We start from the raw sequence: 22,125 nt of genomic DNA, 5'->3' as shown, positions 1-22,125 counted from the left end.
CGCTGCTAGTGGGAGAAATGGGTGAATGGGGAAGAGGGACGAGCCATGCCTCTGTGAAAAGTTGGAAGACCTGCGAGGAGACAAGTAACCGCAGTTCCTCCGGGCCTCGGCCCCTTTAAGTGCTTCACTGACTCACCTAAGCTTCCCCCTCAGGTCGTGTTTTTTATGAATGAAAAACGTCCTTACATTCATTATATAAACAAGCCTGTGCTGATTGGTCAATGGCCCCCGGTGCATAGATTATGTAAAACAGATCCCTGAGGGGTGGGGAGGGACGTCCCATTGACCAATGGGAGCCTGAGTTGATGGGGCGGCCTGGCTGGATTTGCCCGTAGACAGGGTAAACAAGAGGTGACGGACAGCTAAGGAAGCAACCTTAAGCCAATGGGAACGCGGCAGGGCTAGGGCTATGGGCCAATGGCGGCGGGCGGAGCAGCGGGCCGCGGGGGGCCGGGCCAGTGCTCCAGCCTGGCTGGCAGCTGCGGCGCAGAGTCCAGCGGCTTGTGTGCGGAGCGGTTCCCTGTACCTAGAGCGGTTCGGCCCAGCCATTTGCTTAAGCGCCCAGGCCCGGTGCGCGCGTGCGTGAGCGCGCCTGCGCCCGGGGCCGCTTCAAGGGGAGAGCCGCCGCCTCAGGTGAGGGCGCGTTGGGGGGGCCTCAGAGAGGGGGAGTCCAGGAACGGGTCGGAAAGGCCCTAGAGTTTACGGGCTGATTCAGAATCTTCAAATAGGGGTGCACTTTTTATTTGGGATAAGCCCCCCCCCCCAGGGGTCTGACCGCCCCCTCCTCTCATGGCCCGGTCCGGTTCGATTTCTGGGAGGCTTCGGGCGGGGGTGGCTAACGGTTCCGGAGCGCATGGAGAGAGGGTTTCCGCACGTCTCGGGGGAGGCGCTCGGGAGCGCGAAGTGCGGGGGCTCCCAGGCGGGGATGGGGGCGCAGAGTCGCGGGGCTTTATAGTCTCCGGAGGTCTGAGAGCCCCGAGGGGACCTGGAGGCTCGCGAGAAGAGACGCTCGGCGGAGCTTTGCAGTGGGGAGGAGGGGGCCGAGAGCAGCATAGGGGGGAGTATTTGAGAGGTGATGCCCCAGAACCCCAGGAGCGGTTAAGTGACATTAGGCTTGTCTGCGGGATTGGAGGTTGGCCCGGAACTTGCAGGCCGTGCAAGTTTCAGGGTGTGGAAAGTGGACACCCAAGCCCCCAGCGAACTGAGCGTCAAGCTGCACAGCGATTACCGAGAAATCCGGGAGCATCAGAACAGCGGCCTGGGGATGGTGGGGAGGAAAACGGGTGCGGTGGGGAGGGTGAGGATGGAGAGATGCTGGAGCCTCGCGCAGGATTAGGGATCTAACCTCATTTTCAGAGGAGAGGGGACTTCTGAGGGCGGGGAACAGAACTCCTTGTTGAGGAGGGGTGCCAAGGAGGGATGTTCGGAGGGTCTTTTGGGGGAAAGGGGAGGAATTGAGGGCGATTGGTAGCTCCCGGCGCCGCAGCTCGTTTTTATGAATGTGAGTGACTTTATGAATGAAGCGGGTTTCTTTCGTTGGCTCCTGCTCCCTGCGGCTTTTTTTTTTTTCCTCCCCTTTTTGTGAATGAAGCATTGAGCTTGCTTCCTAAAACGCTGGGGTGAGGGGCCTGCGTCGGAGGCTGGGCGTGCGTTGGGAGTGGGGGCGGGGGCGCCGCTGAAGGAGTTTTCATGAATGGGGAAGGCTGGGAATTGGGTGGAAGTGTGTCTTGTTTTGTGAATGGGGCCCAGCGCGAGGGATCCAGTTACAGGCTTTACCTGATGTGGCTGCCGCGGCTCGCTCTCCCATTCATAAAACCGGGGCCGCTGTGCGCCGCGGGGGAGGGGCCTGGATCGCTCCGCTGCGCCGTGTTAAAGTTTTCCTGGGGGCACCGAGAAGGACGAGGGGGCAGGGCGGGGGGGGGGGGGGGCGCAAAGGAAGTAGTTTAAACTCCTGGATGAACTCAGCCTTCCCTTCAGGTTTAAATATATACTTATATACTTTGAACACGATTTCTCTAGCCCTTGAACTGCGAAGACTGCTTTAAAGATCCTCAGTGCCTCTTGGATTCTCGTGTGGCATCCTTCCTTCTTTTATTCAATTTTTTTTTAAAAAAATATATTTGCTCGTCATGGTGAAGTATTTTGCAACGTATTTTATCATGAGACTGAATATATCTCCCCCTCCGGTTTCTCCCTCCGATCTCCTACCCGTTGTCCCCTTCCCTCAATAGACATTTACAGAACTTCTAAGGCCAGGATTTAATCGGACAGGTTTTTGAAGGGCACAGAAGACTCATTTTCATGCCCCTCAACTCAGTGCTGGTGATTCTCAGATTTTGTATACGGGTTGGTGACATTTGAGAAAGGGGCTTTATTCTGAACATTTTAGCGATATTTGGAAGGCACGCAAGCAGGCTAGCAGGAGTGTTTTTTGTAGGAAACTGAACTGTGTGCAGTTTTGCTCCTCCCCCCCACCACCACCTTTCTCTTTGACTGAACATATCTGATTACTTGTGCCAAAGTGCTGAGAGGAGGCTGGCCGTGAAGGGTTTCCTTGCATCCTGCTCACCAAAATTTGATATGCTCCACACAGTGTGAAAAACAAATTGGATGGAATTGTCCACTGAGAAAAAGTTCCCTACTTAAAGTTTATATGCAAGTTAAACAAAAGAATTATCCTTAAGCATTTTACATTGTTTCAAGTTCGAGTGGGTGAAATTGTTTTCCCCATTTTGTTGACTTAACTGTGTTTCCTTATTTGGAGAATAAAACAAATTGTTCAGGAAGATGGTACCTTCCCAAGATTGTTGTTTTATTCCTCCCAAATTAGAAAAGGTTCCCTCCTCTCCATTTTAACCCCCAATTTCTCTTTCCAGCCCCAAGACTTGACAGTACTGAAACAGGTTTAATTTTATAATTTGGCATGTTGGGGAGGGGTAGAGAATGAACATCAGTGTAAGGAAAATTACTGAATTTTCTTTTCATGGATCTTTTGCTTTCCATACTTTCAAAAAAGATCTGTGGTAGATATGCATTTAAAATATGTACAATGGAATTTAGTTTCCTTTATCCACTACTTTTCATAGTTATTTTATTATTTTAGAAGTTGGAGGTATCTCTGTAAGTTGCCATGGAGATTATTTGTGACATTACAGACACACACCTGTTTGGACAGAAGGTTTAGGTTTTAGTAAAGAGCAATGTGAAGATAAGTATACCTTTGGTGGATATATTCATGGAACTATATATAGTGTTTTGCCACTGACCTACAAAATACTTTTAGAAACACTATGTATGTCAGATTCTTAATTGCCAATAATTTGGAATGCTTAAACCCAGTTTTCTACTTCCTGTCACTGTAGTAGAAAAATTAGATTATCTATATAACAATCCCAACACTACAAATGCCTTAGAGAATCTTCTATTGAAGAGAACTTGAAATCACCTTTTTATAATGAAAATAAGGTGCCCCCTCCTTTTTAAAAAAACAAAGGAAAGATGATAGCAAACCTATACTCTAATGATAGAAAAGGATGAGTAAATGGATTTGGCACTAAGTACACTATGTACCTTTGATGCCCTTAAACCCAGCATTAGTCTGTAGAGCTAACGCCTTGAGTGGGCTTCACGTACCTCAAAGAAAGGTAGTGGTTTACATAGGCCCTAAGAAAGAATGGAATAAAATTATTTCATTTCTCTTCTTCCCCCCCCCCCTAGTAAAAATCTCCCAAATTCATATTACAGGAGGACCCCCTTCCCCCCAGAAATTACTCAATGCTGAAACCTTTCCAAGTGATATTAGAGACGTTGGAAGCACCATGGATGGGTTTTATGACCAGCAAGTCCCTTTTATGGTCCCAGGGGTAAGTTTATGTGGCTTTTGATTTGTTTTGTCCTCCCTCTTCAAATCCCAGTCTTCTCCTTATTGATTTAGTAATACCACCCCCTTTCAAGACCCCTTTTTCACACCTGAGTCTTCACTGTTTGTTTGCCTTTTTCAGAAATCTAGATCAGAGGAATGTAGAGGGCGGCCTGTGACTGACAGAAAGAGGAAGTTTTTGGACACAGATTTGGCCCATGATTCTGAAGGTAGCGAAGCTTTCCCCTCTGTGTTGTGGCTTCCTCAAATGGCTCCCAGGGAAAGCCGCAGATTTTATAAAGTAGATTCTTCCCTTCTCCCCAACAGAGGAATCTTCATTCTGGTGTCTTCTGTTTTTAATTCTAGAGTTGTTTCAGGATCTCAGTCAACTTCAAGAGGCTTGGTTAGCTGAAGGCAAGTTTCTTGGCTGTCCTATTTTCCATATAAAACATTTCACTGTGCTTTTTAATAAAACGTAAAGGTCTAAAATAAAAATCTCTTTTTCAGCACAAGTTCCTGATGATGAACAGTTTGTCCCAGATTTTCAGTCTGATAACTGTAAGTACCTTTCTGGTGGTGGCTGACTTGTTCTGAAATTGTTTGGTCTTGGATTATCCATATCTAGATTGCTTTTTTCAGATATATAGTCAGCATGTTTGGACAGTGGAATGCATTTTGTTTCTTTTAATAACACAAAGTTAACCCCCAAAACATTTGTTTTATTCTTTATTGAAATTATTTCTAAAGTGCTTTTATTCTATTACAGGTAAGATTTACTGAACATAATTTAACCCTAAATTTCTTTTCCCTAAGAATATTGCAAGGCTTCAAGCTCAAGATTATGAATTAATTGACATTGTATATAAGATGTTGGACTAAACATCAATTAACCAGACATTATCTTACAGTGTTTTGGGTTTGTTTTATGAATTAAGTCCTTGATGTGAATCATGAGCCTGGCATTTTATTTTCTTTTAAAGGTGCAGAAAATAGTTAATGGAAGGTTCAGTTAATTGTGGCCTCACCTAACATGTTGTCAATTTTGTTTCTACTTCTAAGCTGAAAAGGGGTGATCACAGGGTGGCCTGAATTACTCCTAATATTCACGTGTTGTCAGTACTTTATCACTCAGAGAAGAGTAAAGCTACTATAAAAATGGTCGTTAAGTGATCATGTCATTGAGATAACAAATAAGGTGGCCAGCTCAAAAGACAGCTCTCCAGGCTGGCAGGGGTGTGGTTAGCTTTGCACTGATCTTTCAGAGCTGTCCTCAACAGGTTTGGGGAGCTTTTATGGTCCAGGCAGAGCTATCAAGGACAAAGCTGGCTGATGAAATTTGAGCAGCACAGGGCAGCTCTAGAGAGCATTAGTCACTGGCGAATGAGCAGGTTTGAGAGAGGCCTGGAGAAAATGCTGCCTCTCTTGAGAGTTGCATCATAGAGAAATTCATGTCTCTTAGTCATAGTTTATAATAGCAAGCACCTGAGCCAGGCAAGGATTCGATTTCTCATTTTGTACCAACAAATTCTTCCCAGCTTTGTTTTAGAGAGAGAGGGGAAGAGAGAAAATGAATGACATAAAGAGAGAGAGAAAATGCTTTGGGAGAGAGGGTGTCTTTGAGTCTCAGTAAAATCTGGGTGTTCTAAATCATTCAATGAAAGATCAGAAGCACCAGCTAACCATTCTTTAATGATAGGTCTCATATTCAAGGCATAATGCCATGAGACTTTAAAAGGGGATAAACTATAACCCACAGATGCATGGTTACCTTAGCTTTGTCACAGCTTGCTGTGAATATTTTCTTAGGAAAGTAAATGATGTTAATTTTTGCCCTTTGATGGCTTTTAAGTGATTGGGAAACTTGCCACTGAAAAACTAAATAACGATAACCCAAAGTGGTGTGTGTGTGTGTGTGTGCGTGTGCGCGCGCGTGTGTGTGTGTGCATGGATGCATACATAAGATAAAAGGCAGGATTTGTAATCCCACTCTGTTCTGTGTTGACAACTTGGCCCAGCCTTTCCAGTTCTTGCTCAGAGCAGCATAAATTGCAGTCTGTTTGGGAGGTGGCTTTCTTGGCAGAGGCTCCTTGAAATGCTTTTATGACACTTTGTTTGTTTCACTATAACCCAAAAGAGTGAAAGGGAGGTGAGATGACTGCATTCAAATTGATTTCATGTGCTAGAGCAGAGGTGTGTTCTTTAGAGGAAGATGTCAGCTAACAGGATTTATATTTGGAGAGATATTTATCTGCAGGAATAAGCTGAAAGGAAAGAATCAATAAATGGCTTTTGGCTCCTTAGAAGCGAATAGAATGTGCTAAATTCTTTCATTAAATTGTCATACCTAAAGTGGAGGTGCTTTGGGAGACATTTCTGCTTACCAAGTGTGCTATGTTTTTAACTTTGTTTGCTTTTTGCTTTAACTTCTTACGGTTGAGCTTTGCTGTCTTTTAAGGATAAAACAGATGGTTGAGTAGCCTTGAAAAGTTTTTTAATAATTCTTTCCCCTTCTCTGTTATTTCTGGAGATGGACCCTCAAGAAGAATAGGTTTTAGTAGAGCCACTTGCTTGAGAGGCTAGTGAAGAACACAAATTTGGAATGGTGTATCCTTCATCCATCCATCCGTGCTATTAGTGTGACTGGTTTGACTTCTGTTGAAACGGACAACGTAGATGCATGGATGCTGGCAGAGCCCAAGGCTGGGCCCACTCTTCTCTGTGAGTGCATCTCACAGCCTTGGGCTGAGGAGCAGCTTCTACTCCTGTCACTTCTCCTTCTGGAAGAGCCTATGATTATTCCAGGGGAGCGGGAGAAACTCATTCATTCAGATTTAATGAAACTTTATAAGTTGGTTTGAATCAACTAGTCCATGAACTATAAAACAAACTTGCACTTGTTGGTAAAGCAAACCTTTCCCTACTCTAGCAGAGCGTCTGAAACAAGCGCTCTCCTGTGGCCTGCCACTTGGGATGGTCTGCCTTTGCTGGGAATGCTGATTTGGTGAATTTTCTATTGTGCACGTGTGAGACTGTAGGAGAGAGAAAAAGAAATATCATGTGGGTAATTGTCTTTATTTTAGAATTCAGTTTTGAAAATTATGGCGTACTTTCTTCAGTAAGCACTTACAAGGTTAACTTCTAACGAGGTGATATTTTGTTAAGTGTTCTAGCTTTAGGTTCCTACCCATAGGCATCCGTCCACACTGAAACCATTGTTCTTATAAGTCTTATATAAATGCCCAGCTTATCTCTAGCTATATAGATTTTACCTTACTTCACAAATATAAACATTAGTAAAGTACCTCCCCTCTGGAAACTCTTCTAGGTCAAATTCAAGGGAATAAAAAGTGCAACCTATAGCCTATAGGGGTTCTGCCAAGTTCTCCCCATTGTCCCCTGGTCCTGAGAAGTACCCCTGAAAATCCCAGATTGTTTGAGCTGGAGGTTTCTTGCAAAGATAAGTCTTGTCCAATCCCTCATTTTACAGAGGGCCTAGATAGCTGGATAGCTGGAGAGACTGACTAATGTGAGGGGCCAATAGCAGGGGTTAGGTGAAATGATGAGAGGAAATTATACAATAATATCCTTAAAGAAGCAAAAGCTGCAGAGGCAGGGGGTACTGGAGGGTTCAGGTGTCCCCAGGGCTCCCCCTCATTATTTCAAATACCTCCAGATGGCCCTCGGGAGAGCCCTAGGGAGACTGCTGGCTGCCTGGTTCAAAACCTCCATTCTCTTTATTCCATGATCCTGAGAAACTTATTAAATATCTCGGTGCTTTGAGTTTTTCCCATCCAGGACTTGGAAGAGAGAGAGAAATTATAAAACAGAAAAAAATATAAAATGGACATGTTTCCTAGAAGACATATTAGCATGTGTATAGATAAAACTGTGTGTTATGCATCCTGTGTATTATAAATGAGTATGTGTGTGCATACCTATGTAAATGTGCCTGTGGCTAAATATGTGAATTAACACATAGAACTACCAAACCAGGGAATCTGGGTCAGTAGATGGATGTATAGACATTTTTACTACACATTTTCACAGAATTAACTACAAATCAAAAGGTAAGAGTGGAACTCAAAATCCATAGATTTGGGGTGGGGTAAGGGTTATATTGATTTTTCTGAACTGAGTGCTTGAGCATTTAAGGGTATGCCTGGATTTTAGCATGTACAAATCGTTTTGTTAATGCAGATTTCAATTTTTTTCTTACTTATTTCATTTGTGATATTGTGAATGTTTACCAACATCTCAAATAACAAATATTTTATGCTGGGGAGAAGGCATGATAAAAATCTTATTTTAAAATCATGGCCTCCATACTAAGTATAATTTAGAGAATTGTTTTAAAATCTAAGTGACCTTATTTCCCCTGAACTGTTATTTTTAAATATGTGTCTCAAAAAGAATGGCAGGACTGGAGGAAGTACGAGTAATTTTCAAAGGACTGTCTAATTAACCGATGAAATTGACTTTTCATAAATACTTGTCATAGATGGCTGGGGAAATAGGATTAACTGTTATGACAACCCTTGAGCCTAAAACACATTGATCTTAGTCCTGTTTCAATATGAGATTATTCAGTTGGACTTTTTCCTTTTTTACCAAATATGTGAATTAACACATATTTAGTATGAGGTTGATACAGTAGAGGCAGTGACTTCCTTTTGGAGAGGACATACCATTTTGGACCCAGAGGTGGGGTAGCAGAACTCTAGGTTTACTTGCTCTCTGGTCCTGGGCCATTTCAATTTGAAAGGATCCTCCCTCTCCTTTCCTCTATAGAATCAATAATATATATAATATTTTATTGACTTTTTACAGAGAGGAAGGGAGAGGGATAGAGAGTTAGAATCATCGATGAGAGAGAAACATCAATCAGCTGCCTCCTGCACACCTCCTACTGGGGATGTGCCCACAACCCAGGTACATGACCATGATCGCTGGGGCCCTTCAGTCCGCAGGCCGACACTCTATCCATTGAGCCAACCGGTTAGGGCTAAAAAATATATATTTTTAGATGAGAATGTTGAAGAAGCAAAGCTATCAATTTATCGTTTTCAGAAGCCAGTAGGTGGAAGGTGGGGAGAAGAAAGAAGAGTGCTGAAGAAAGCCAGAGGAAAATGTGGGGTTGAGGGAGATTATTTCACTCCAGGTTTACAGTGTATTTTCAAAGGCTCTGTGAGCTAGTTTTGACCTCTGAGAGGGTGCTAAATGATAGGATATCCTTCCTGTTTTGATAGCATCCAAGATCCTTAGACCCAAGTCTCTTAAGAAACCAAGACCTAGCCCTGACCGGTTTGGCACAGTAGATGGAGCGTCAGCCTGCGGACTGAAAGGCCCCAGGTTCGATTCCAGTCAAGGGCATGTACCCAATGGGGGTTGTGCAGGAGGCAGCTGATGGATGTTTCTCTCTCATCGATGCTTCTAACTCTCTATCCCTCTCCCTTCCTCTCTGTAAAAAATCAATAAAATATATTTTAAAAAAGAAACCAAGACCTAGAGTGCCCATTTAACTAAAAGCCATATGTTTCTACAAATCTGTTTTCCTCTGACTTTAATGCAGTTAGGCTTATTGAAAACAATGGGTTTTTCTCTGCCTCGTAGGTGTCTTCCTGCTTTTACTCCTCTGATAAAACCTACTAACCTTTCCAGTCCTTTGTGTTTGGTGAGGAAGACTTGGGATGAGGAATTACATGGGGTCTGCCTGGTAGATCACTTAGGTAGATTCCAGGTAACAAAATCCTGTCATCCCTCAAGAGATTACCATCTATCCCCTATCTCTCATCTTTCTTCACTTTTGTAAGAAGAGGACAGGTAGCATGATAAAGCTGAGAATTTGTACTATCTGCCATTTCTACCTTCTAGTCGTGTCATTGGCGGTGGAGTTAGGTGGGGTGTGTGGTTCTCTACCAAGAGACTGTTCCCTCCACGTGTTTCTCAGGTTTTAATGATGGTAAAGTGCATCCAGGCTCAGAGGCTGGCAGCCCCTGGTGAGCACATGGCTGCCCTTGAGGCAGCTCGGGCCCCATCTGTGCCCTGGCACACAGCGCTTCTCCACTTGCAATCCGAGGAGTGCGGAGTCTTGTCATGTTGCAGCTCCCGGCTCTTGGACAAGGGCCAGGCATGCTGATGCCAGTACCGGATTAGGTTGCTTTTTTAAAAATTCATTCTGTGAACTCATCAAGCTCACTTAACAGGGACTTTGGTCGTCGGTTTCTATCATTGTCCCATGCCTCCTAGAGGCTCAGCTTGAAGGAGGGGCAAAATAGTAAAATAGTAGGCCCTAATGTGCGTGTGTGTGTGTGTGTGTGTGTGTGTGTGTGTGTGTGTGTAGCCATAATATAAGTACACCTTTGGGTTTGGCAAGTAGATCATGGACTAGCAGCTCTCCTCAGGGAAAAGAGCTCCCCGTCCCCCCTCCCTACCCTCCCCCCCCGCCCCCCCCCCCCCAGGAAAGGACCCTGTGTAGCAAATACTGGAGGCTCCCATGCCTGGAATGGAAGGAGAAAGCATCCAGGGGAAAGTTAAGGCAGAGGCTGCCAGATGCCAGGGAGCAGGGTAAGATCTAGCCTTGCAAAGGCCAGGTGTTTGAGACAGATCTGCAGAACAGCCCAGGCATTGATCCCGACGCTGTGGTCAGAAGGACTTGACAGAAATGCTTGACGAGTCACCTCCCAGTTCACTAGGGAGTGGGGGTGACGGCAGCAGAGAGAAGGCGTCTAAGCATGAGACATTTGACAAAAGCCAGATATTTTATAAAAAGAGGAAACAACTAACATTTATTTCCTGGCTTTAATTTTCACAAAGTAGTATGTTTTTCCTTGAAATAAAGTCAGATTGTCAGACTGGCTTCAGTAGATCTCTCTCATGGGTGATTATTGAAGGTTTGAAAAAAATATATCAAAGAAACCAAACCAGGTTTTAGCCTTGTACTCGCTTTTACATTGTCCTTGGAGTAGCCCCAGATCTCCACTGCTCTTCCCTTTGGATGTCTCATGGGTATTCAGAGGGGATTATAAACCTTACAGGCTGGACGAAGCGCCAGGAAAAGAAACTGGAAGTGAATGTGTTAATAGTAGGTAGCTTGCCGCCTCCCACTCTGCAGCCACAGAATCTAGAGTCGAGTCTCCGGAGACCCTCTCCCTTGGGGGGAAAGCCAGGTGGCTCCCGATGTGGCAGTTGGCAATGAATGCAAAAGCAAGGAGTCTGTGAAGGCCAGCTTCCAGAGAAAGCTGTCCTCTAATGCAAACCAGCTCTCCCCCGGGGGCAGGAGAAATACCGCTGAAGTCTGTTTCTCTCGGCTGGTAGCGACAGTCCGGTTCCGAACCAGGCAGTCCGAGATAGTTTTCTTTCGCCCCTCCCCCTTTGCCAGCGGGCACTGGCCGACCCCACTCGGAGCGGACTTGCACACCCTTGCAGATTTCAGCCCCAGTCTGAGCCATCTGAATCTTAGGGAGGGTGCGGAGCGGGCAGGCGCCTGCAGCGTCTGAATTTCTTACATAAACACAACTCGCTGGGCGAGCAAGCGTCCCTGCGGCGACAGCTGGGCTCTGCTCCGCCTGCCCCAGCGAGCCGAGCTGCGAGTCCCCCTCTTGCTGAATGGAGCATTCCAAATTGGTTGTGAATGGAGGGCGGGGCTCCCTCGCAGACTTTTTCAATGAATAACCAGACCCCATTGTGTAGCTTGTGGAAAAACAACCAACTCAAACAACACTGGGACTGTTAGAAATATGCTTGTGATTGGCAGCTTGGAGAACCTCCAAAATTAGTTTCCTTTGGCTTCCCTGCTGCTCCCTGTTCTCCGAGCCTGGGCTTAATGGGGTTTGAGTTTTCTTTCAAGTGCTGACTTTAACCCTTCAACTGCCCGGCCAGAAGGGCTGCTGCTGACCCATCTGGCCCCCCTTTCGTGGTCTCCGTTCGTGGTCTCTCTAAAAGGAGTGATAATAGGAGAGGGTGGGTTAGCTTCCCTGGAGGGAGCGGTGTTGAGACTTGATCTGAGGATATTACCCTTTTATCTCCTGCTTTCCCTGGGGCTGGGTCTCTAGCTTCCTAGTGAAGTTTGCCGCCCGCTAGCCTGCTGCAGTTTCCAGTCTTCCCTCCTGGCCTGAAGAACGAACGGCTGTTTGCCGGCCCCCCGTGCAAGTATTTCTTGCTCAGGCTTACATTTTAACATGGGAGCGACAAAGCTATAGTTTCTCTACTCTTTGGCCTTCCTTCTTCTAATTCATTTCCCATTGTGGTCAGATATGTGTCATCTTAAAATGACACTTCCCAGACTAGGACTCAGCTATAGGGGAGCCCTACTATGGCTGCAACCCTTCCGGTGGGTGCTCCTCAAATGCCTTGCTTCTGCTCCAGAGCCAGGGTAGCCTCACCCCAGAATGAGGCCCGGTTCTAGGAGTACACTAGCCTCAGTAGCACCCCCTAAACATCCTCCAGTATCTTGGCTAACACCTCACAGACTACCCCAGGGGCTGTGTGGGCTAGACCCAGGCTGTATGATGCGCTTGAAAAGGACAACCAGTTAAAAAGCAAAACAAAACTTAATAGTAATCCAGTGCAATTTCCTCAGGGTTTTTTAAAAAGCTCTTCTTAGTCCCTAGTCCTTATCCTCACAACCAAAATGAGGCTGTCTGCATCTGTGTTTTGCTGTAAGGAGGTTTTTTTCGTAAATAGTTCCCTTGATATAAGTTGGTCCTTCTCTATTAAAAAAAAGAACAGGCCTGGGCAGATTGTCCTTTTGTGAGGGAGTTTGAAACCTCTCAGGAGGTAACCCTAGATATCGGCTGTGTGAGAGGATGCTGATGTCTGTGCTTGCTGAGGAGGACTTCAGCTTACATAAACACTTTTCAGCCCAGGCCTGCAAATGCTTTGCAAGTGCCTGAAAGGGCACTTCATGAGGGTCTTTTATACTTTTCCCCTAGAAAGAGTAGAATAGAAGGGGGGGGGGGACTATTCTATGTGACCGCCCACCGTAAAGACCAGATCCTGGAATGCCTACCCTAAGTTTCCTAAGCTGAATTTTGGTAGAGAATAATTTAGTGGTCATAACTTCACTGTGTTGAGGGATACCTCGAGTCAGAACATTTCTGCCCTCCTCAACTCCCTTTTAATTCCTTTCGTTCCCCACCAGCCTGGAATCTTATTTCCTGAGGAATAAGGGAGAAAGCAGCATAGGGATTTGATGTGCAGTATTTGGTATTTGATGAATATTAAACTGAGTCCCTGCTTCCCAATTTTCATTCTGTTGAAACAGGAAACAAATTCTCTTTGGCTCTAAGTGTCTCCAGTAGCAGAGAATCCCTGCCTTATGTTTCCTCATGCCTGTCTCAGCCATAGCACCTGCTCTGCACACAGCCAGTACTTGGTGAACGTATTTGCACCCTACCACATTCTCTGTTATGTCCCCTTTCCACCCCATCTTTCAACAGCCCCCAAGTCCAGCCTCTAGCTGGTAGGGAAGTAACTCTGTAGAGGGTCTCAAGACCTGAGTTCTGAGAGCCCTTGGGATGACCTTAGAGATAAATGGAAAAGAACCAGTTAGGGCTACTTCTCATTTTCTGGTTCCTCTTTTAAACACACACACTAGCCAAGTCTTCCTAGGCTGCATTTAGACTTTGTGCAGCTAATGCTACGTTTCCCAGAAAGAGCATGTGCGAGAGAACAGCCACAGTTTAGGCACCCTTGACACCCTGGCTGGGTTGCGGCTTTGGGAGGAGGGCTATAGATAGCAGGAATGGTTCGCAAGAGGCGCCGATTCCTCTAGCTGGGATTTTCTCCTGTCAGATTTTAAAGATGAATTTTAAATTGAAAGATAAATTTTTCCACAGTGCTTAGATCCTATTTCAAGTATTCCCTTTACTGCCAATTTAAATGAGAATTATATAAATTGGAAATAAATTATAGAAGGGATGTTAGAGAAGGTTTAGTTTTTGCATTTTTTCCCCTTTCAGGAAAAGTGCCCTGTTTCCCCTTTCCCTGATGCTGTGTTCCACAGTGAGTAGCCTTCCGTGGTAAAATCTAGGGTTGACCAAAGGCCCATGGTAGAGGAAGCCATCCTGTCATCTCTAGTCAAACTCCAGTTGGGAGGACAGAGCTCTCTTTAGGCCTCTTTCTCAACTGTGAAAATTAAACGAATAGTTGTCTATCATATTGGTAAAGACTGAATATTGAAATTTTTTGAACAGCTGCCCCAGGAAAGTAGATGGTATGAATCATACTCAGCCCCTCCTTCTGGCATAATTAGGATAGTCAGTCACCTTCTCCTCCCAGCCATCTCTTAAACTTGAAGGTAACCAAACACCCCAGGTGGAAGCAAGGCCTCGAAGCTGCAGGTCTAAAAAGATCCAGCCTGTGGCAGTGGAAAGGGGACGGTGCATTCAAAACCAGAGGAACCACTTATTTCTATCTTGACTCTCCTCGTGGTCAGCTCTGTACACTCGGACAAGCCTTTTATTTGACTGTCAGATGCTTTGGTGTCTCCTTAGCCCACAAGTATGGGGATGTGATATCTTACGCAATTAGAAATATTTATCCTGTACACAATATTTTTATGAAAGAGCCCCTATCTATTAATATACAAGCCCTACCTCCATCAAAGTTGGGCCTGTTCTTTTCTAAGCTCCCTTTTCCTCCCTTTAATTTCTGACTCTCACATTCAAGGCCTCTGGGTTTCTTTTTTCAGAATTCTAAAGTAGCAAACCTAAATTGTTAGGATAAATGAGTTCTTTGAAGAAAAGGAACTGCACAAATCCAACCTATACTTCAAAAATAATTCTGAAGTGTGGAGAGAGTGTGCACTTAAAGGAAGTAAATCTGAAACTCGTTTATCTGGGGGGGAAAAAAACCCTCTCTACGACCATCGGTATTCAATTATCTCCTTTAATTGATAACAGAGAATTTTCTGTTTGGAAATGACTATTTGAAAGATGTGCAGTTTTGTGCCAAGAATGAGATGCAGCTATTCCGTGATAGACACTTGTTTTTCACCAGTTCCCCATCTGTGAGTCAGGACATTCCTAGTTTGGTACATACATCCTTGTTGGGCTCCCCTTACTAGCACAACCACTTCTGTTGGGAGGAAGAGAGAAGAAGCATTAATACAAAGAATCTCTTTCCTTCTATTTTAGCCAGACTTAGAATAGAAATCTTTAAAAATCACTCATGTCATTATTGTTAGTACTGATAGAGGTGAAGAGAGGACTAGGCCAGTATCCCAAATTCCATTTAGCAACTGGTCCTCCTAGTTGATGACCAAGGACATGAACAGCCAAATTCTTTACCCTGATAGACTTGTCCTTGGACCATTCGTCAGCCTTGAGGACTGTCCTTCTCAGAAGGCCCATTATTACCCCGACTTCTTCCCAGGCTGAAGAGCAGCTTCCAAGCTCCTTGCAACTGAAGATGTAAATTGCCTTGAGGGCCACTTTTGCTCTTCTTAGCCAAAGCTATCTCATCACTGTCCTCTAGGACCTGGGTGTCATCCTTGAATTGGATCACATGTTTTCCTCTCTGGAGGGGGAGTGAACAGGTAGGGGAAGCCTCAAGCTCCCGTGAAGGATAGGACATCCTCCCACCCACTACATGTCAAGTGGTCAGCCTGAGTGGTACTATTCCAACCTTTGGGTTGCAGTTGTACATTATACAGTGACTTCCCAAACTGACTTTCATGGGAGAAATTTGATTTTGAGATACCATGTGCTGGCCTGCTGACCAGCTGCTACTATTGTTGAAAGAGGCAATGGGAGGAGGAGCGTAGGAGGGAGGAAATTTGGGGGGGATGTTCTAATCATTGAGCTGGGACTAGTAGAAGCAAAACTCTAAATCACCTCCTCTCCTCCCCATTCTATGAAGCCACTAGATAATATAAACATACTGTAGTTTAAATTATATGATCCCAGCAGTGTAAAGAATGCCCCCAATAAGGCCCTGTAAAGTATAATCCCCTTGTTAGGTCAACCGCCCCCCCTTCCCTCAGAGAAATTAAAGTCTCTTTATACGCGTAAAACCATTATTTTCATCTTTTATTCTAACCAGAAGGACTTTGTTTTGGGGTCTAATGGAAGCTGCAACATGGGGGGCCCTTACACTGAGACCGCTAATGTGCTTTGGCATCTTTGGAGCTGGGCTTCTCCAGTGTTGAGTCTGTCTTATAATATAATCCACATTCCAGAGAGCAGTAAGGGCATAAAATAACACCATCCCTATGCAAACAAAATTTACAAACACTTTCCTCTCCAAGCCAATGTGAGCACTGCAGCATCTTGTCATCCAAGCACCAATCCTAGGTACTGCCAGCATTTCCCCAGAGAAAAGAAAGATCTGCAAGCCCAATGCATTATCTGTGGCTCCACTTAGACCCATGTTGCTGTTGTCAGCTCAAGTCCATAGCAGAGATTTAGGGTTATCCGAGATAAACAGAAAATGGAAGAGAGGCTTACAGAGAGCAGCCTTGTGGTTTTAACTTCTCCATGGTATCCATTCTGTTGTCTAATTTAAAACCCAGGTGGGAGAAACTCTATCAGTAACTCTAATTCCTGTACTCTGGGAGAAATTCCACTGCCTTTGCAGGTGGCCTCTTAGAGTTGTTTCAGATTCCACTCTCTACTAATGCTATTTACACAGGGGTTGGCAAAAGTAGGTTTATAGTCGTCAGTATGCAAAACACAGTTTATACTTGTATTATTATTTATTTATTACTTATTGTATTCTTTGTCATATTATTATTATTTTGTATTCTTACTCACAATTTATCTTTTAGGTAATGATGGCTGGTAATTTTAATCTACTTTTGCCCATCCCTGTGTATTTTTTTAAATTGGACTATTTTTCTAAGCTCCCTTTACTTTTTTTTTTAATCCTCACCCGAGGATATTTTTCCATTGATTGTTAGAGAGAGTGGAAGAGAGAGGGAAAGACAGAGAGAAATATCGATGTGGAAACACACCGATTGGTTGCCTCTTGCATGAGTCCTGACCAGGGTCAGACCAGGAAGGAGCCTGCAACCGAAGTACGTTCCCTTGACCAGAATCGAACCTGGGACCCTTCAGTCCACAGGTCGACGCTCTAACCACTGAGCAACACCTGCTAGGCTAAGCTCCCTTTACTTTCTAATGCTATGTTCAAGGCTTCAGGGTTTGCATTTTCAGAATTCTGAAATAACTAGAGGCCCCATGCACAAATTTGTGCACTGGTGGGATCCCTCAGCCTGGCCTGCAGGGATCAGGCCAAAACTGGCTCTCCGACATCCCCCGAAGGATCCCGGATTGCTAGAGGGCGCAGGCCAGGCCAAGTGACCCCACCGGTGCACTATCGGAGCAGGGGAGGGACTGCGGGAGGGCTTCAGAGGTGTCCGACCCATCTTGTCCAGTCCCGAAGGCCGGACCCCAGCAGCAAGCTAACCTACTGGTCAGAGCATCTGCCCCCTGGTGGTCAGTGCGCATCATAGAGACTGGTTGAACAGTCGAACGAACGTCGGACACTTAGCATATTAGGCTTTTATTATATAGGATCTTCTCATGACCCTGTTAAGCCTGTTTTTCTACCATCCCTGTTGTGAATTGAGAGAGGGTTCTCTGGAGACACAGTCTCCACACTATCAAGTAAATGCCTATCACTTTTTAATAGGAGCTCACCAACACAGTATTCCTGGCTTGCATCCCAAAACGGCTTCCAGCTCTTGAACTTCCAAATACTTGATATAAATTTCCACCTACTCTTATGGGCAAGAAAGGTGTCTTCCTCCCTCATCCCTTTTCCCACTGAACCAAGACCTGACTCCAGTCTCATTGGCTATTCTTTCACTCTGGTATTCCCCAGCCATTTTTATGCAGGATCATCAAGACTTAAGTCTCACTCGCGGGTTGGTCCTGTTTCTATACTAATGTAACCCTAACCCTATTTGTTAGTTCTGACTTTTCCCATAGGTTATGTCAGAAGTTCAAAGCCTTTTTTCTTATTTTTTGAGCTGATTATATTATCCCAAGTTTCTAGCTCTAAATCATGAAAAATAGAGTGTTTTTTTGTTCCCACACCAACTCCTGAAGCCTCTCTCCTGCTGACTATAGGTTTTTGCCACTGCATAGGAGAAATCTGGTTCCTGGAACCAAATGTTCCAGGAACTAGCTTTATCATTTGCTAATTTGGCTCTTTTGTTATTTCTTGTACAGATGATATTGACCATATAGGAAGGACTTCTACAATTGTTAATTAATGAATTCTGCTTCCTCATGGTTGACCCTGACCCCTAGGACCCTGCAATAAACCATTAGCATGATAGTGTTTGGGTCCTCACTGAGAAAACAGGACAAGTAGGAAATTACCTGGAGTAATCAACACCATAACCCCACCCACCCAGCACCACCACCATGATGAATCACCAACCTAAAATTCTGAATACTGCTGCACCGTGTCAGGCCTGTAGATCGGTTCCTATACTTACTGATACCAAATTCTACCCCAGAGCAGAAGCCTTGCTTCCTTCTTGTAGGACTTTGTCCAGGACAAATTCAACTTTTCTTGTAGTTTGAGATTGTAGAATGAGCCTGCCCTGAAATCTCAGCCCCTGTATGTGGTATGCTTACCTAGATGTTGGCTGTACCAGATGTTTGTCATCTTTTCCACAAGTTGCACAGAAAGCCATGAGAGTCCTACGTCCATCTTTGATTCCTAGGATATAAATATACAGAGGATTCTCCAACATACTTTCTTTAACACAATGTGGGTCTTCAGCTCCACATTCCTTTCTGATCTCCTAGGCCAGTGGTCGGCAAACTGCGACTCACGAGCCACATGCGGCTCTTTGGCCCCTTGAGTATGGCTCTTCCATAAAATGCCACGTGCGGCGCACATGTACAGTGCGATTGAAACTTCGTGGTCCATGCACAGAAGTCGGTATTTTGTGGAAGAACCACACTCAAGGGGCCAAAGAGCTGCATGTGGCTCGCGAACTTCAGTTTGCCGACCACTGTCCTAGGCTGTCAAGCTAGGTTGGACCAGTTGGAGCCCCCTGAAACACTTGTGTCATTTTTCCTTAAGGCTCAGAGCACCAAAAACCCAGGCCACCTGTTGGGGAGCACACGAGACTTGTTTGGAAAGGTCAAGGAATAATCAGGGGCGCTGCCTTCGGCACTGCCCTAATTTGGAATTCCGATAAACAGGGCGGGCCGCCTTCAGCACACTTCCCTTTTCTCAGAATGTCCTCTTACAAACTTTCCAACCAAGTCTCGTGTGCTCCCCAACAGCCACCCATTTCGAGCTTCTGGCCCTGGCCCTGCTCAGCCTTTATGGGCAGAAGGAGCCAAACCAGCTGCTTTGTGGGGAAGAGCATAAAGGAGAACCTCAAGGAAAAAAACTTTAATTATTTTTAATTTTGTCAACCTTCACAGGTTGGTGATGGTTGTACTATATCCTCCTTTTTTTTTTCTTAATCCTCACCCGAGGATATTTTTCCCATTGATTTTTAGAGAGAATGGAAGAGAAGGAGGGAGAGAGAGAGAGAGAAAGCAACATCGATGTGAGAGGGATACATCGATTGGTTGCCTCCCACACTCACCCCGACCAGAGTTGGGGATTGAATTTGCAACCCATGTACATGCCCTTGACCGGGAATTGAACCTGTGACCCTTGGGTGCTCGGGCCAAGGCTCTAACCACGTAGGAAAACTGGCCAGGGTTGCACTATATCCTCTTGAATACTCTGGGATGAAATCTAATGAGTTATCTAGCTGTTTTGGTAATGTTCTAAACCTCTTGGGCATGTATATTCAAAGAATGAATGTTCTCCATTTTTCCCCCCAAGAATGCTTTGTGGTCTGGAGGTGGACATCTGTTTTAGTTTATGTATATTAATATCTATATGGAATTACTAATAGATTTCAGTTTTGTTAATATTTGTACTTATATAATTGATGTCGTTTTACAGCATCAGTTGGAAGAGGGGGCAATGGGGAATAATCATGTTGACAGGAGTAGCAGTTTTCATTTTGTCCGCTCCTGGGTGTTCCCTTCTCCTTTCTAAGTGGGCCAGAGCCACACACAAAATTTGAGAGCCACTAGCTTAGAAGTTAGGGTACGACCAACATTTGTTCTTGTGTAATTTTAGATTCCTGGGGCTATGTTATCCAAACATAGTAGAGGTACAAATAAACAGGCCAGTATCCTTTCATTTTGGTAATAGGCCTGCGTGACTTTCCTCATGTGTGAATGCATGGTTTTGAAGTTCTTTGCACATCTACTTGTGACCTTTTTAGTCAACCATAAGATAAAGGGATTTTTTTCCTCTAAGTATCTCAGAGATGGGCTATTGTACCTGTTTTACTGATTTATTTTTAAAACATTGCTACATTTGTTTCATTTCTCTATATATAGATTTTTTTTTTTCCTGGATCATTTGAAGTAAGTTGCAGACATTTTGATATTTTACCTCCAAATACTTTAGTATACAGCTCCAAAGATTAAGGACATTCTTCTACATAGAAATTAACTTTTATTCACTAATATTCAGAATTCCCCAGTTGTTCCCAAATGTCTTTTATAGCTGATATTGATACTGTTTTTTTTATCTAGGATTCCATTAAGAACCAGATATTGCATTTATTGTTATGCCTCTTTCATCTTCAATCTTTACAATCTGCCTACTTTTTTTCCCTCATAACACTGAGGTTTTTTAAGAGGCCTAGTCAGTTGTTTTGTAGTTTTGACTTTTTTAGGATATATTTTTAAAGGATATATAGAAATGCAAACATATAGGAATGCTAATCTTAAATCTGGATGTCTCCTCTCCTGTTTAAGTCTGGAAATCCCCTGTTGTCTATTCTCACATCTGATATCCATGTTATTGTGTTGACTTTAAAACACTGGTAAAGTCCAGCCTCTGTGGTTCAGTGGTTGAGTGTTGACCTATGAGCCTGGAGGTCACGGTTCGATTCCCCGTCAGGACACATGCCCAGGTTGTGGGCTGGATCCCATGTGTGGGGCATGCAGGAGGCAGCCAATCAATGATTCTCTCTCATCATTGATGTTTCTCTCTCTCTCTCCCTCTCCCTTTCTCTCTGAAATCAATAAAAATATATAAAATAAATAAATAAAATAAAACACTGGTAAAAACAGTGAGCCAGATGGAGATACCTGGGTCAGAGATAACTTGTGCATGTTCAGGAGAGGGCTTTTGAGGGACTTATTTTTTAAAAAATTTAGCATAGCTTACTAAATAATTGATTTATGGGTGATTTTTCACTATATTCAACTTTTGAATCTATGCTTTCAAATCTTAGCTGTCAGATATTAGAGAAAATAGCACATTCCCCTATACCTCCTCCAATTCTTCATTTAGAACCTGTGCCCCCTAACTAAATTTGATAACACTTAAAGTTTTTATTTTTGGAAACTATTCCCAGGCAGAATTGGTGTTAACCATTAAACAAGTTTGAGCAGGTCTCTTATTTGGTTTGGAAATCCAAAAGGCATCTCCTTTTCCAGATGTTCTTTGTTAAGTGCCAGAACCACTTACTTTATCTCCCTTGAACCTCTTGTTTCCCAGAACAGGCGCCATATCCTTGTCATTCACTGGTGCTGCTATAGCAATTACAAAGAATATTGAGCTATTAACAAAATATTTTATGCTTGAAATGAACTTCTAATCTTCTGAGCCCTAGAATAAAAACATATTTCCTACCTCTTCTGGTAATATGGGACAACTTAAAAAATAAGCCTCATACGGTCTACCTCTTTTTTTCTTACTAATTAGCTTTGTCCCAAAATGTCCTAAAAAGGGAAAGGCAGCCTTGTGTTGGGAAGTAGGCCATTTGCTTTGTTTGTACTCTTCAAACCGAAGAAACCAAGGGATGCTGCATTTGATGACTTAAGCCCTTTGATCTTTGGCAGTGGGGTACTCTGACAAGCTAGGGGTAAATCAGGGGAGAAGAAGCCACACCTGCCTTCCAGGTGGCTTCCTCAGTTCTGTTTTGCAGTGTCATTTTATGTTCACATGTCCATCTGCTTGATAGTCTTTCCCTTTGCCTGCCTCCCTCGTGTTCCACTCACTGTCATATCCAAAGAATAGTGTGGGCAAATGCCTCAGGCTCCTTCATCCCCACATTCTTGAACTACACAGCACATATTTCGTAGTATGGAGGGAAATGAGGATGGGTGGTCATGGTTTAAGAGAGGAACAGTGAGCTAAAGTTGGTGGCAAAGAGAGTAATAAGCTGAGGAATAGACCTTCACTTCAGGATTACGGCTCTGGAATCCTGAGAAGTCTCT

At 44.3% G+C, this 22,125-nt stretch overlaps 1 protein-coding gene across 1 annotated transcript in view; it reads left to right on the top strand.

Moving 5' to 3' along the window:
• The first annotated feature begins 488 nt into the window (after window positions 1-488).
• Window positions 489-22,125, top strand: part of ETV5 (ETS variant transcription factor 5) — a 57,450-nt gene continuing 35,813 nt past the window's right edge. The window contains exons 1-5 of the mRNA XM_081087245.1: window positions 489-633; window positions 3,745-3,863; window positions 4,002-4,089; window positions 4,226-4,273; window positions 4,367-4,417. Coding sequence (XP_080943371.1) covers window positions 3,819-3,863; window positions 4,002-4,089; window positions 4,226-4,273; window positions 4,367-4,417 — 232 coding nt within the window. The 5' untranslated portion in view covers window positions 489-633; window positions 3,745-3,818. The remainder of the gene's footprint in view (window positions 634-3,744; window positions 3,864-4,001; window positions 4,090-4,225; window positions 4,274-4,366; window positions 4,418-22,125) is intronic.

The sequence above is a fragment of the Myotis nattereri genome (genome assembly GCF_964212035.1).
Source record: "Myotis nattereri genome assembly, chromosome: 3".
Taxonomy (NCBI): Eukaryota; Metazoa; Chordata; class Mammalia; order Chiroptera; family Vespertilionidae; genus Myotis; species Myotis nattereri.
The sequence above is the reverse complement of the archived record's forward strand: the minus strand, read 5'-3'. Positions and strand labels throughout refer to the sequence as shown.